The sequence below is a fragment of the Bidens hawaiensis genome, unplaced genomic scaffold (assembly GCF_021521415.1).
Source record: "Bidens hawaiensis isolate Kalapana, Puna unplaced genomic scaffold, B.hawaiensis_p1.1 tig00037249_1, whole genome shotgun sequence".
NCBI classification, from domain to species: Eukaryota; Viridiplantae; Streptophyta; class Magnoliopsida; order Asterales; family Asteraceae; genus Bidens; species Bidens hawaiensis.
This window is the reverse complement of record NW_027496501.1, coordinates 113,710-129,965: the sequence shown is the minus strand read 5'-3', so window position 1 is coordinate 129,965 and position 16,256 is coordinate 113,710. Positions and strand designations below refer to the sequence as shown.

Here is a 16,256-nt window from a genome sequence, read left to right as displayed (position 1 = left end):
TTTGTCCTCAATACAAAGAAAGCAGCCGACATGCCAGAAACCATCACCGGTACGTTCTTAGTTAACGACGCTTGTGCTAGAGTTTTATTCGATTCAGGTGCAGACCAAAGTTTCATAGATTATAGCTTTTGTAGTCTATTAAATGAACCTTTAATGAAACTAAATGAAACCTTAAGCGTCGAAACTACGAGTGGTGAAGTAGTTAAACTTTTTGAGCCCCTAGAAAATGGAAAAATCTTGTTAGCCGGTTATGTTTTCTCATCCAATTATTACCCATGACTCTTGCTGGTTTTGATATAGTACTCGGTATGGACTGGTTATCCAATAATCATGCCCGTAACGTTTGCAATAGCAAGACCGTAGAACTTTGAGCTCCGGACAATTGAACCATTCGAATTAAAGGGGAAAAAGACGCTGGCCAAGTTAGTATAATCTCCATGATTAGAGATAAAAAGTTTTTGAACCAAGGATGCTTAGCATATATGGCCTATGTCACCTTAGAATCGATACCGAAGGAGATAAAGGACGTGCCTATTGTCTCTGAATTTTCCAATGTTTAGCCTGACGACTTGCCAGGTATTCCACCCGATCAAGAAGTCGAATTCATAATACACGTTATGCCTAGAACCGCTCTAATAGCCAAAGCTCCGTATCATTTAGTGTCGACTGAAATGAAAGAATTAAAGAAGAAGTTAGACGAGCTACTCGAGAAAGGATTCATCCGTCCAAGTTCATCACCATGGGGAGCGCCAATTCATTTTGTCAAAAAGAAGGATGGATTGATGCAGATATGCATCGATTATTGAGCCTTGAAAAAAGTAACTATCAAGAACCAATACCCGCTACCATGAATCGACGACCTATTCGATCAATTACAAGGTGCGAGTTATTTCTAGAAAATAGATTTACATTCAGGCTATCAACAATTAAAAGTCCAAGCCGAAGATATTCCGAAGACAGCCTTTCGAACAAGGTATGGGCATTATGAGTTCACAGTCATGGCGTTCGGTCTCACTAATGCCCAATCGCGTTTATGGACATGATGAACCGAATTTGCAAACCTTACTTGGATAAATTTGTCTTGGTATTCATTGACGATATCTTATTTAATCTAAGTCAAAGGAAGAGCATGAAGTGCATCTTAGAATCCTGCTAGATTTACTTAGAAATGAGAAGTTGTACTCCATGTTCTCGAAATGCGAATTATGGCTTCACGAAGTACAATTTCTTGGTCACATCATCATGTGAACGGAATTCAAGTAGATCCCGCAAAAATCGAAAGCTATCTTAAAATGGGAGATTCCAAAATTGCCAACCGAAATCCAAAGTTTCTTAGGATTGACTGGTTATTTTCGTAGATTCATCGAAAATTTCTCTCATATAGTCCTTCCTCTAACCTTGTTAACCCGTAAGAATGTCAAGTATGAATGGGAAACCAAAAGGCAAGAAGCGTTCGATTTTCATAAACAAAAACATACCAATGCGCCTATACTGGCCTTGCCAGAAGGTAAGAAGGATTTCATTGTATTTAGCGATGCGTCCCATTCCGGCTTGGGTTGCGTACTAATGCAACCAAAGAAAGTGTTCGCTTACGCTTCTCGACAACTGAAGGTATGGAGGCACTAACTCACGATCTAGAGTTAGGCGCCATAATGTTTGCCTTATAGTTATGGAGGAACTATCTCTATGGAGTTCAATTTTTTGTGTACACTAATCATAAAATTTTGAAACATATCTTTGATCAGAAAGAACTCAACAAGCGTCAAAGGAGATGGATGGAAATATTGAACGATTACGACTGTGAAATCATTTATCACGATGGAAAAGCCAACGTCGTGGCTCATTCCCTAAGCCGTAAGGAACATGAAAAGCCCAAAAGAGTTCGAGCACTAGGACTAGAACTCTAAGTAGATCTAGTCGGGCAAATCAAACTAGCCCAACACCAAGCAATCGATGAAAACAAAATTTCTAACGAAAAGCATAATGGCACCATTGACTCATTAGTCAAAGGAGACGATGGTATACTTAGATATGGAAACAGGATATGGGTACCAATCGCAGGAGAATTACGAGAAAAGTTAATGAGCGAAGCCCATAAATCCAAGTACATGATGCACCCGGGTAGTGACAAAATGTACGAAAATCTCAAGCCGAAAAACTGGTAGAACGGAATGAAAAAGGATATCGCTTTGCATGTAGCAAAATGTTTGACATGTTTAGAAGTCAAAACCGAATATCAAAAGCCCTTGGGATTGCTTTAGCAACCCGAACTTCCCGTTTGGAAGTGGGAGATGATAACAATAGATTTCATTTCAAAACTCCCAAAGACCCCATGTCAACATAATGCGATATAGGTTATCATCGATAGTTTAGCCAAATCCGCTCATTTCATACCTATCAACGAAACCTACTAGATGGATTGATTGACGCAAATTTATGTAAACAACATTGTTGCATTGCACGGTGTGCCTCTATCTATCATTTCTGATCGAGACAATCGATTCATGTCTCACTTTTGGGACAATTTTCAACAAGATTTTGGAATCCAATTGAACCTTAGCACTTCTTATCATCCCCAAACAGATGTTCAGTTCAAAAGAATAATTCAAACACTTGAGTATATTCTTCGCGCTTGTGTGATTGATCTAGGTGGAAGCTGGGATGACCATCTTCCCCAAATGGAATTTTCGTATAACAATAGTTATCATACAAGTATTCAAGCCGCACCGTTCGAAGCGTTATACAGGAGAAAATGTAGGACGCTGGTATGCTGGTCTGAAACAGGAGATAACCAAATGTCTGGACCTGAAATAGTCCAAGAAACCACGGATAAAGTATTACAAATCCATGAGCGACTTAAGACGGATAAAGATCGACAAAAGAGTTATGCTGATGTTCGTCGTAAGCCGTTGGAATTTCAATAGGCTAGAGGGTGTTATTGAAAGTTTCACCTTGGAAGGGTGTTGTTCGCTTCGGTAAGAAAGGAAAGCTAAGTCCACGTTTTGTTGGACCATTCTAAGTGCTTGAGCGAATCGGAACTGTAGCTTATCGATTACGTATGCCCGAAGAAATGAAAGGAATATACGACGTGTTCCATGTTTCCAACGAAAATCAACGAAAATCTGAAATTTGTAGAACAACCTCTACATGAAGAAGATTATAAAGTTAAGAACCTTAAAAGGAGAAAACTAAAGTTAGTCAAAATAAGATAGAATTCCCGACGAGGACCAGAATTTACTTGGGAATTGGGATCTGAGATGAGAAAGAATTTACTTGGGAGTGGACGAGATTCATTCCAAGGTGAGGGTGTAACATCTCGAAAAATACCATATATATTTTTGGGTTAAAAATGTCAACTTTGAAAATACAAGGACCCAAAAATATTTTAATAATAAATATGGTAAAGAAATAATAAGATATGTATAAATTTTGTTAAGTTGGAACAATTCCATATTAAAGAAATGGGGGAAAGGAATCCATCCCACATGGAAAGGAGAAAGAAAATGAAACGCCTTCACATGGGTATAAATAAGGAAGATATTTGGAAGCTCTTTATAATGAGAAGAGTTTCCATAGTAATATACATTTATGCCATGCATGCAATAGTGTTTTTAGCAAAGGGTGCGAAGCACCTGACGTGCACGTACACGGGCGCGTGCGATGGGCACAATGTGGATCTTTGATGACACACTTTGCACTTTGATGGCGCAATGTGGCACTTTGATGGGCGATGGGCGCAATGTGGCTCGGGCTCGGGCGATCAGAAAGACAACCCATCGCGTACTGCGATGGGTATGTCACCAACTCCTAGGATAGGCGGTGTCGCGATAAGCAATCACCCAAGACCAACGTGTCTAATGTGTGTATAATGATGCTCTTTCTAAATGACCCACAACTAAGCTTTAAATTTATTAAACGAAAATCCTAACGAATCCACACAAAACCGGCAAGTGTACCGATCACTAATAGTATAGCACTAAGGAAGTTCGAGTATCGAACACAAGGACAAGTGAGAACGTACTTAATACTTAACCCTAAATAAGACTCACCTAAGAATAATATATTTTAAATGATTTTTAATTATTAAACACTTAACCTAACTTAAATTAACTTAAAAGACTTAAATTAAGAAAACTAGACGAAACTTTGAAAATAAGATTGATCAATGGGGAAAACGTCTACCTAGGTAAGAATCCTATTGAAGGTATAATAGGCTAATGGATTGTAGAATCTCACGACAACGGTTCCAAAGGATGACACAACTAAGGTTCACTCAAGAAAGCTAGATCACCTCTCGGTCTCACTAACAAACCCTAACCTACACTTAGTTGATTTTAAGAACTAACCGGGTGACGAATTGTTAAAGTGCTCTAATGTCGACTCTCCTCTCGGTCTCACCGACACACTACCCTAACGGAGACGAATACTACGCAACCAAGGATAGAGGAACAATTTAGTTTAACTTAAACTAGATCAACTAATCGCTCAAAACCCAAACCCGACAAGAACCGAACCCGCTGTCGCGCGATCCTAATCCTAACAAGTAAAAGCTATGAGACGACCCTACTTCCTATCACCTCTCGGTCTCTAAGAAGGTGCCTACCCGCTGATTTTAACTAATTAATCTACCCAAATAAACCCTATGATTGTAAACCGAGCAAACAATCTCTAAACACAAAGTAAAGAGTTCAAACAAGCTAAAATCAATCAAAACTGATTCAATCAATCAAAGCAAGAGGTATATGAGTATAATTAAATAAATCACAGCCACTAAACACAACCTAATTCAATATTAAACCAAACTTTCATCAACAATTCAAGTCATGATGATCAAACAATCTATATTACTTACTATAACCTAACAATTTTCATCAAACCTAGGTAGAACTGACTAATTTAGCCTAACATTATTTTTCGACAGCAGCTATACATTAGTTTAAGCATCATATAACTCAACCAAAACATAATTAAACTCATTCAATGATCAAGATTAATCAAGCACAAGTCAATCTTCAATTCAATTGCAAAACAATTCAAGTTAAAGATCAAAATCAACAAGTTATGAGTCTTGAACAATAGAACAAAGTTTATGGATGTAATACTCAAGATTATGGCTGAGTGTCTTGATGAATATGGTCCCTAGCTGCTGTACCAAGTTTTCCTAAGCCTCCTTCTTCTTCACTTGGTCACACAAGACGCAAAAACGACTTTCTTTGGAACCCTAGAAGCTGCCGATCGGAAGTTTTTTGGATGGTTGCTGCTGATTTCGGGATTTAGAGGCTGGTCTAGGGTTTTTTTCTTGTTAATTAACTTAATATATAATCATGTAAGGCTTTAATTTTGTGGCCTTGGGTTGGGCCTTGAGTTTTAGTCTTCAAAATTGATCAAAAAGGCCCCTAGAGTCTTCAAACTTTACTATTTTCTCCATTAAAACTCATAACCTACAATTAATATTCAATCTTTGTAAGATCATGCAAAAACTATCCAAAACTCTTATTTATTAAACTAAAAAGCTATTAAATCATAATAAAACGATAAGGAAAGTAATTGTGTTTTACAACATATCAAACATCCCCACACTTAAGTCTTTTTCGTCCCTGTAAAAGTCTAATGCAGTTGGATCAGAATCAGAAAATACAGTCTTAAAAACATATAGGTTAATTTTTTAAAGCTTAGAAGAACGCAAAAAACCGCGATCACAGTTATTGTTATCCACTTAAACCCATGCCTTAATATTTACCGGGATAAATAAGATCTGATAATAATCCTATTAAGTGGTTTACACAATTAAGACCCGCTTATTTTCAGCTTTTACCGGACCAGACCACCCCAAATTGACTTAAACCTCAAAATTAGCAGAATTAAAACTTTTGTTGCTCTATTTTTTTATGAATAGTTAAGACGATCAACGGTATTGTTTATCCACTTAAGCTTAAGCATCAAAGTCTACCAAGCAGCCATTAGATACGATTCAGGTTCAATTAATTAATAGCTAGTGTTCCCCACAACATGACATACCCCCGTTATCAAGCAATACCCCGAAACCATCACCATAGGTGAGTATGCAAAATTTCATTTGTAGGCCTTACATGTAGCGTGTCCATTGTGGTCCGTTTCTTAATGGTAATGAGACGTGAGCAAGGGGACCCCACATGGCTAACAGCGTGGATGATCAAGTCTGTAATGTATTTGTACTTTTGTGATCATGTTTAAAGACTTATAAGGGTTTGCTCTTTTTGGCTTTATTTTAAATATCCACAACCCCACTTAGGAATTGTGAATACCCAGATGAATAGATTGCATACAGACCCATGGTCTCCGGACCCGAAGCATCCCATCAGTACAGGATTTAAGGTTATAAAACCATACACCAATGAGGTGTAAAACACTAAACTAGCAGTTTAAGATTTATATCACAGGGTACACGGCATACTCTAACGTTGAACCTACCCAAGCATCATATGATAACGTATTCAAATTTTTAAAACTCATGATATTTCCACTTTTTCATACCAAAATTTGAGTCTTGAGTATGGCCCGACCTTTCATTACTTATCTTCCACGGACAAAACGCTTTACCCACAAAAGATTTCCGTTTTAACCATTTTATCAAATTTGCCCTTTCATTTTCAAGGCTTAGACTACCGACACATCCCAAGTTAAGTGTGTTATCTTTTATTTATCTCATATTATTAGTAGTTTGAAAAACTGATTTCCGATAAATATCATCATCCCCCACTTTAACGCAAAAAAAAAAAACTAAATTCAAGGGGCATTTTTCTTTAAAATTTTTTTTTTAACATAAACATTCTTTTATTTTTCTTAAACATGAAAACGTCAGTTCCCCATCCCCACACTTGAATTTCACATTGTCCTCAATGTGAGACAAGGAAAAGACAAAACTAAACATAAGGAAAAATAAAATGGAACAGACTCCCCTGGCATATGTGATCATGCAAGTGTGCAGTGAATCATGTTCCTCGCCCTCCTATTCGAACGCAAGCTTAAAACTCCAGTGCTCTCTATCAAGCTATCACTAACGAACGAAAGCGGCAATTCTTAAGAAAATTGCATCCCCACACTTGTTTAAAACTCCAGCTCATCAACCGTCATCAACCAACCAAGGAGTAACCTGCAAGTAAGAGAAGAAACACCCAGCAAAACCCGGAAATAAAAATAAAATGAAAATAAAATAAAATAATAAGAAAAGATATTACCGGGTTGCCTCCCGGGAAGCGCTAAGTTTATTGAATAGTCTTCAGCCGGACTCACTCCCGAAACCTCAATCAGGAGGCTTCTCCTTTATCCTCTTCCCATCGATGCTCCTCAATACTCTCCTCTTACAATTGGTCGGGAAGAAACCAATTTCACAACTCTTATGGGCCCGACCATATGACTTAAACTCGGCCCACCAACTCTCAGACTCCCCAAAAAAGGATCCCCTAAAGTGAAACGGGAGTGACGAGCTCTTCTTCACACCATGATCTCTGAGCCTAGATATCCTCCTTATTCTTTTTGCCAACTTTTCATACCTCAACACGTCTCGAACGGAGATTGAGTACGGTTCATGTTTTGTTTTTTCACATTCAAAGTGAAATGGTGGAAAGACTGTTTCACCAACCACCTCATGGCTCTCCATACAAGGCTCATTCTTGATCCCCGCACTTGGCTCGTTATACAATTGATCCTCAAGAAACTTCAAATCGCCAAGTGGGTCAAACTCTCCTTCATCCATAATGGTAAAATCCATAGACTCTTCGCCAAACTCATCCTTAAATTCTTCCTCCCAAGAGGGAACATACTCCTCTACTCGATGTTCCTCCATTCCAGTATCTACAATCTCACTCAGGGTTTCAAAGAAAGGTGGATTCAAAGGTGGAAAATACTACAAATCCTTTCTAATGGCAAATAATACATCATCCATTATTGATTCCATTTCTGGGGTGGGCTCTAATATATTTCCCGATAAGTCTTTATACCCTAAGAAGTTCCCCATTTGATCATATGCAAATTGGTACGGAGGAGGCTTTGCCACAAGTGATTCCCATGGAGCTTTCCGTGCCTTGACTTATATCCTCCTTCGCTCATAAGCATCATGTACCCAGTGATCTCCGCCACACACTTTGCACCATGGCGTTCCAACGTGTCGTCCGAACATATTTCCTCTAAAGAACACTCAAAAGAAAAGGATCACGGGCACCAGATAAAAATGGAATAGAATACTTAAAATAAAATTAAACTAAACTAAAACTAAACTAATTTAAATAACTAATCTAATCTAAATATACGAAAATACGATAGGTAAATCCTAACTCGGGTCGTTCTTAATACGCCTCTAATCGTGTCCCCGGCAACGGCGCCAAAAACTTGATGTGTGTATAATGATGCTCTTTTTAAATGACCCACAACTAAGCTTTAAATTTATTAAACGGAAATCCTAACGAATCCACACAAAACCGGCAAGTGTACCGATCACTAATAGTATAGCACTAAGGAAGTTCGAGTATCGAACACAAGGACACGTGAGAACGTACTTAATACTTAACCCTAAATAAGACTCACCTAAGAATAATATATTTTAAATGATTTTTAATTATTAACTACTTAACCTAACTTAAATTAACTTAAAAGACTTAAATTAAGAAAACTAGACGAAACTTTGAAAATAAGATTGATTAATGGGGAAAATGTCTACCTAGGTAAGAATCCTATTGAAGGTATAATAGGCTAATGGATTGTAGAATCTCACGACACCGGTTCCTAAGGATGACACAACTAAGGTTCACTCAAGAAAGCTAGATCACCTCTCGGTCTCACTAACAAACCCTAACCTACACTTAGTTGATTTTAAGAACTAACCGGGTGACGAATTGTTAAAGTGCTCTAATGTCGACTCTCCTCTCGGTCTCACCGACACACTACCCTAACGGAGACGAATACTACGCAACCAAGGATAAAGGAACAATTTAGTTTAACTTAAACTAGATCAACTAATCGCTCAAAACCCAAACCCGACAAGAACCGAACCCGCTGTCGCGCGATCCTAATCCTAACAAGTAAAAGCTATGAGACGACCCTACTTCCTATCACCTCTCGGTCTCTAAGAAGGTGCCTACCCGCTTATTTTAACTTATTAATCTACCCAAATAAACCCTATGATTGTACAACGAGCAAACAATCTCTAAACACAAAGTAAAGAGTTCCAACAAGCTAAAATCAATCAAAACTGATTCAATCAATCAAAGCAAGAGGTATATGAGTATAATTAAATAAATCACAGCCACTAAACACAACCTAATTTAATATTAAACCAAACTTTCATCAACAATTCAAGTCATTATGATCAAACAATCTATATTACTTACTAAAACCTAACAATTTTCATCAAACCTACGTAGAACTAACTAATTTAGCCTAACATTATTTTTCGACAGCAGCTATACATTAGTTTAAGCATCATATAACTTAACCAAAACATAATTAAACTCATTCAATGATCAAGATTAATCAAGCACAAGTCAATCTTCAATTCAATTGCAAAACAATTCAAGTTAAAGATCAAAATCAACATGTTATGAGTCTTGAACAATAGAACAAAGTTTATGGATGTAATACTCAAGATTATGGCTGAGTTTCTTGATGAATATGGTCCCTAGCTGCTGTACCAAGTTTTCCTAAGCCTCCTTGTTCTCCACTTGGTCACACAAGATGCAAAAACGACTTTCTTTGGAACCCTAGAAGCTGCCGATCAGAAGTTTTTTGGACGGTTGCTGCTGATTTCGGGATTTAGAGGCTGGTCTAGGGTTTTTTTCTTGTTAATTAACTTAATATATTATCATGTAAGGCTTATCTTGTGGGCTTGGGTCGGGCCTTGAGTTTTAGTCTTCAAAATTGATCAAAAAGGCCCCTAGATTCTTCAAACTTTACTCTTTTCTCCATTAAAACTCATACCTACAATTAATATTCAATCTTTGTAAGATCGTGCAAAAACTATCCATAACTCTTATTTATTAAACTAAAAAGCAATTAAATCATAATTAAACGATAAGGAAAGTTAGTGTGTTTTACAACACATCAGTGTCATCGCGTACCGTGATGAGGTGGTCTGACAGGCGGAGCCACGTGTCCCCACGTGTCAGGCCACATGGAAACTCTAGTGGTGTTGCGATATGGCTAGTTGCGATACGCGATGGCCTACCAAAGGCCCATCGCGTATCACGATGGATTATTATACTCAACAAATCTGCTGCATGATCCATCGCGTGCCTCGATGGGTCGTCTGAGCAGCTCTATAAATAGGGCAACTAGCTAGCTCATTTCATGATACAAACTCATCTCTCTCTAGAATATTCTCTACCTCGGTTTCCGTGCCTCGAACCGATATTAATATCCTTCTAATTCGTGCCCTTAACCGACGATTCCTCGAAGTGCGTGCCATCAAAAGGTTAACCGACGCTCCATATCGAAGTACGTGCACGACCCGACAACCACCATATGTCACCTCGATTTTCGTACCAAAGAAGTTGATTAAGGACACATCGATAAACATGCGAGCATGGAAGTGCTGCCCAAGATTCTAGGATTTTTAAGCCAATCAAGGTCCGAGATAACAAGAGAGATAAAGCAAATCAGTGAAGTGAGTACGCCCCACACTTATATAACTAGTTTAATCGTGTCAGTTAATTTGATTACATGAGACTACTTATCTTTAAAACGTTATGAACAAAAGTAATGGCTGGCCATCAGGCTGTCGTGTATGTTTGTCTGGATCCTTTCATATGTGGTAAGACAATGGGCACATCGCACCACAATTGGTTATGACTCCGCCATGACGGGTCGCACCTAAGTAATGTCCGAAAGAGGGTAATCACGTGTATACTAATGGTAGCTAAGTAATCTCGAAAGCTGCGGTGTTTGCATAGCGGTTTCGAGTTGAGATTAAGTTTATAATTGTGATTTATGTTTTTAACTTGATTATTCCTAAACCATGATGGGCCTAGACCGCTATTAAACCATAACTCTGATTAAGATTGAATGTACATATAAATGTTAATAATTAAATCCATGCCAAATTTCCACTATTAAACCATAACTCTGATGTATTTAAAGAAACGGTACCAACTATGGGTCACACGCCTAAGCCATTGATGGGGGTGTGACAATGCCCCTTCTCATTGTGGTATTCACAAAAACGATTAAAGTCAGTAAATTTGGTGGGTCTACGTTTTGAAGACACGGGAATTTTCATGTCTTCGGTGGCTAAGATTTCTAAGGGTTTTTAATCTGGTTAGCAATAATAATGGGTCTGTCATGGTTGTCAACGTAGAAAACCGCAATAGGTGTCGAAGAATTTCTGTCTTGGTTGCAACCTTGGTTTACTCCAACTTGGGCTTCTTTCTGGTTGATGGTACATTGGTTACTTCCACTGGCTTTTATGTCTTATGCTCTGGTGATCGTTTTCTACTTGGCATGCACCGTTTCCCCTGATAAATGCTTTCGTTTTGTCTATAAACCCTTCCAACATAACTCGTAGATCCTCGTGGAGCTTATCCACCAACTGGTTGTTTCTTACCCATGGAAAAAGGTTTAAATTTTCACCTGATCTTCTGCATCATCCACCTCCATGCTTTCTTTGTTAAATCTTTCCATAAACTGTTTTATGCTATCTCCATCACGCCTCTTTAGACTATGTAATGAAGTATGTGCCTTCGCACTTTTCAAGAACACCCTTTGCATATCGTTAAAGCTATTTAGGCTGCCCACTGGTAACTTGTAGAACCATTTTCGAGTTGCTCCCGTTAACATCTGGGTGAACATATAACACCATCCTGACATCAACCATTCTTCCACTTCTGCCGCCCCAATAAATGTGAACAAATGGTCATCTGGATCACTTACGTCGTCATATTTGTCAATGGTGGATGTCATCTTCATTTTGGTTGGTAACTTAGCCTCTTCGTTTCTTTTGGTTAACTTGTATTGTGTGTAAGCTGACGATGGTTTGTAAGGTTTTCTCAAGTCTAGTAACTGTATGGTTGTTTTTAAGTCAGTCGCCGGTGTTTCAGTTACTTGAGTTCTTGGGATGGTTGTCGAAGGTAGAGTAAAGGATCCAAATAGGTTTTGTCCTTGGGTGAATAGTGGCATGGTTGTTTCTGGTCTCTTGTTTTGGTTCCAAGTAAATGGGTGCATTGTTTGTGGTCTGATTCCAGACTGCCGCTATCAAGTAAAAAACAATTAAATCAAGTTCCTAATCACCTAAGAAAGCAAACAAGTTTGGTTCTAATAATTAAACAAGCTATTAATAGTCTCTCAAAAAATTAATAAAAACATATCACACCTGGGGTTCAAGTAAGTATATAACAGTAATCTCATGTTATATTAACAGATTATTTATCAAAGACCAATACAGACTGATTAACTAGATAAATCTTAGGCATAAACAATCGCTAACACACAACAATGGTTATCAAACAATCCTTACCAGTGTGACCCAACTAAGGGAAACTGCATGCTTTATCTTATCATACTATTCAAACAACCCTATAAGCAATTATCATAGAAACCAACAAACTAATCATTCAGATAGACATAAACCTAAATCGACTGAATGCAAAGCAATACTACACATCAAAATTCAGAGACTAATCAAAGATAAATACAATCAAGTTGTTCTTTAACACATCAGAAAATTGAAATAATACAAACTTTATGTCCCGGATATGAATCTAGAAGACTAGCCGCGTCTCGACATCACAAGATCTTCAATTATGATGATATGGAATATGTAGATGATCTCAGGATGAATCAAAATTATGGAATCACTCTTCTTTTGCCCTGGAAAGTGTTAGATGATATTAGGATCGTTAAAAGGATATTATTATCAAAAATCCTAACATTCCTGTCTTCGCCACCAATCGTGGTACGCGATGGACCAAAAGTCATTGAGCATTATTTTAATTCCACCGTGATACACGATGGGTCTTCATCTTCTCCATCGCGTACCGCAATGGGTCACTTCACCATCAGCCATTTTTTCTTGTATTGTTTTTGCGTGCTGGACATCCTGGGTCTTCACTCCATGCTCGTGCAGGTCCAAAATAGTTGCTTTAAATACATGTGACCTGAAATATAACACATGCGTATGTAGTACCAAATTTTGTTCAAAAAAATCTAAAATGAGTAAATAAACGAACTAATATACAAACTGATTGATCATCACATTCTCACACTTATCTTTTGATTGCCCTCAAGCAAAACTCTAAAATAAACATCATCATCTATCATAGGTTTGTCAATTATCGCCATTAATACTAGTAAGGTTTAAAGTCATGCCCAGTTTCCCAGACTGAGACTTTCTAGATTGACAACCCACAAATAAAAATATTATTGCTATAAAAACAATAGAGCCGCCCAGACGAGTGTACTTTATTTCCGGTTAACGCATATATGTTCATGCCCATCACACTATCAACACTCCTCTTGGTTTAATATCTGGACTAGCAAACGATGTGCTAGTATATGTCTCTGCACTCAAATACCAAATAAGAGTCACAACATAATATGCGTGCAACTCAGTCTTATCTCCACCCATTTCCCACTTGTTACATAAAGACTTTGACAAGGGTTTTGCTTAGGCTTAGGTTTGGGTGCAGAATATGCATATTTAGTGACAAAAGCAGATGAAAACCAGTTACAAATACACAAATAGACACTGAAATACAAACAAACTGCTATTTACAATGACTAAACATAACTAATAACTTCTTTTTGGCCTTTTGGATCAATAAGCAATATAAACTGATAAACAATATTTTCAACTCTATTAAGACATATGTACATTGTGTACTATGCTCTACAACTGACTACATACAACTCAATAACGAACTGGATTTCATCACACATGGTAAAAATAAAATACTTGGCAAGGCTAAAATGGTGTGTAATGTAGGTTTAGCAAATTAAAAAGGAATAAGGTCCAAATGGGCTCCTAGGGGGATAATGTTGAGTAATGATTTAGTGATGAATATATATGTACGAGTTTTCCTTCACAATCCAGATTTTTCGTTTATTGTTTTGTTAGCTGTAACCCGACCCGCTTTTATGATCAAGTAATTTGATCAATAAAACATCGCATTTATCGAGCTATTAATATTTTATTATCATTTTTTATTGTATATATTTAATTATCCATATAACTTTGAGTTATATACCAAATACACCCCTAAAGATTGTTTTAACTCATATTGTATCCACACTAGAACTTCATGGACTTAAGTACAAATCTGTCCATATCTAGTATATTATACCCAAACACGCAGACCCGTATTTGGATCCAACCTGTGACCCATATAATTTTCTTGTGTCTTAATATACATAAAAATGCTGGAGTTTATTCGCAAGATCGTGTATATGCCTATTACGTCTTACAACGACGCGGTTATTTTGGAAAATATGATCAATTTAATACGGATTTACGAGAATAATGGAACCGTCTTTATCGTTATAGGGTTATACCAATTAGGAATCATAATAATCTAATTAATATTGTCTGCATCTTCTCCGTGATCTCGTGAAGCAAACCCTAGGAGCAACTGCATTATCACATCCTGCTATTATCAATCCTAATTCGTGTTTAGGCCATCCATATTTCAAGAAATATAATAATCAATTAAACACCGTTTAAAGTAATTCATGTGTGTTTCTAGTTCGTCATTGTATCAATAACATTAACCCTATGGTTAATCGGCCAAACATCGAACATTCTTGCCGACTGATTTTGCTAGGGTTCTTTTGTGATTTGGGGATTTGATCAGTGGGTATATATATTATTGATTTCATCTGATACTTGAGTTAGTCACCAGCCTAGTGGCTGGTGCATATTGATTAAGACTTGTGGACGCCTGGGCGGCGTGGGTTCGAGTTTCCCCAATCCGTTTTTTTGGAAACTTTGTTATTTTATTATTTTAATCTTTATTAATCAATAAAATACAATATAATTAATATAAAAAGGTAAATTAATTAATGTTTTTTATGAAATCGGCTCGTTTATCTAGTCGTATTCCGTACTTTTTGTTAAGTTCCGTATTGACCTCATTCCTATGCAAATGGGTAGTTTTGACGTTATTGTTGGAATGCATTGGCTCACTCTAAATCGTGTTGAAGTCGTATGCTTCAAGAAATTCTTCGTATGCCTATCAAAAATGGTCGCTTCCTTAATGGTTTCGGTGATACACCTACATCTAAGCTTAACCTCATGTAGTGTTTTCAAGCTCAATGTCATTTACGTAAGAAGTATGTTGCGTTTGTAGCTCTCGTGATGAAGAAAAAGCATAGAGAAAAGAAGATATCTGATATCCCGATTGTGTGTGATTTTCCCAACGTCTTTCCCGCTGATGTCTCCGAACTCCCTCCTTTTCGCCAAGTAGAATTTTGTATTGATCTTGTACCCGGTGCTAGTCCCGTTGCTAAATCACCCTACCAGCTTGCACCATCCGAAATGCAAGAACTTTCGAGCCAACTACAAGAACTCTCGGACAAGGGTTTTATTCACCCGAGTTCTTCCCCATAGGGCGCACTTGTTTTGTTTCCCAATAAGAAAGATGGTTCATTCCGCATGTGCATCGATTACCGTGAACTCAACAAACTTACCATCAAGAACCTTTATCCCCTTCCTTGCATCGATGATCTTTTCGATCAACTTCAAGGAGCCGCATGTTTCTAGAAGATCGATCTATGTTCTGGTTATCATCTACTTCGCTTTAATGAAGATGACATCCCCAAGACCGCTTTCCATACTTGATATGGGCATTACGAATTTCATGTTATGCCTTTTGGGCTAACCAATGTACCCGCGGTTTTCATGGATCTTATGAACAATGTGTGTAAACTCTACTTGGAAAAGTTTCGTAATTGTTTTCATCGATGATATCTTGATCTATTAGAAATCCGAGAACGACCACAATGAGCACCTTCATGCCATTCTAGACCTCCTTCGAAAGGAACAGTTGTACGCCAAGTTTTCTAAGTGCGAGTTTTGACTTAAATAAGTTCAGTTCTAGGGCCATATTGTCAACGGAAAAAGGTATTCATGTCGATCCTACAAAAACTTAAGCTATCAAAACTTGGAAACCACTGACTTCTCCCACCGAAGTCCAATATTTTCTTGGTTTGGCAGGATATTACCGTCATTTCATTCGGATTGCCCCTCACCGCTTTAACACACAAGGGTAAACCCTATATGTGGGGTTCAAAGCAAG

The 16,256-nt window shown here is 37.7% G+C and overlaps 1 protein-coding gene across 1 annotated transcript; it reads left to right on the top strand.

The window, feature by feature from the left end:
- Positions 1-15,104: 15,104 nt before the first annotated feature.
- LOC143589145 (uncharacterized) lies at positions 15,105-15,568 on the top strand. Its single transcript, XM_077069988.1, has 2 exons — positions 15,105-15,164; positions 15,260-15,568. Exons 1-2 carry the CDS (start codon positions 15,105-15,107, stop codon positions 15,566-15,568), a joined length of 369 nt encoding a protein of 122 aa, XP_076926103.1.
- The last annotated feature ends 688 nt before the right edge of the window (positions 15,569-16,256 follow it).

What these genes read in the sequence shown, in the direction of transcription:
- LOC143589145 (XM_077069988.1), top strand. Translation starts at nt 15,105, where the DNA reads ATGGGTAGTTTTGACGTTATTGTTGGAATGCATTGGCTCACTCTAAAT. An exon ending in CTCTAAATCGTGTTGAAGTC is followed by an intron (nt 15,165 to 15,259) that starts GTATGCTTCAAG and finishes AACCTCATGTAG; the next exon opens with TGTTTTCAAGCTCAATGTCA.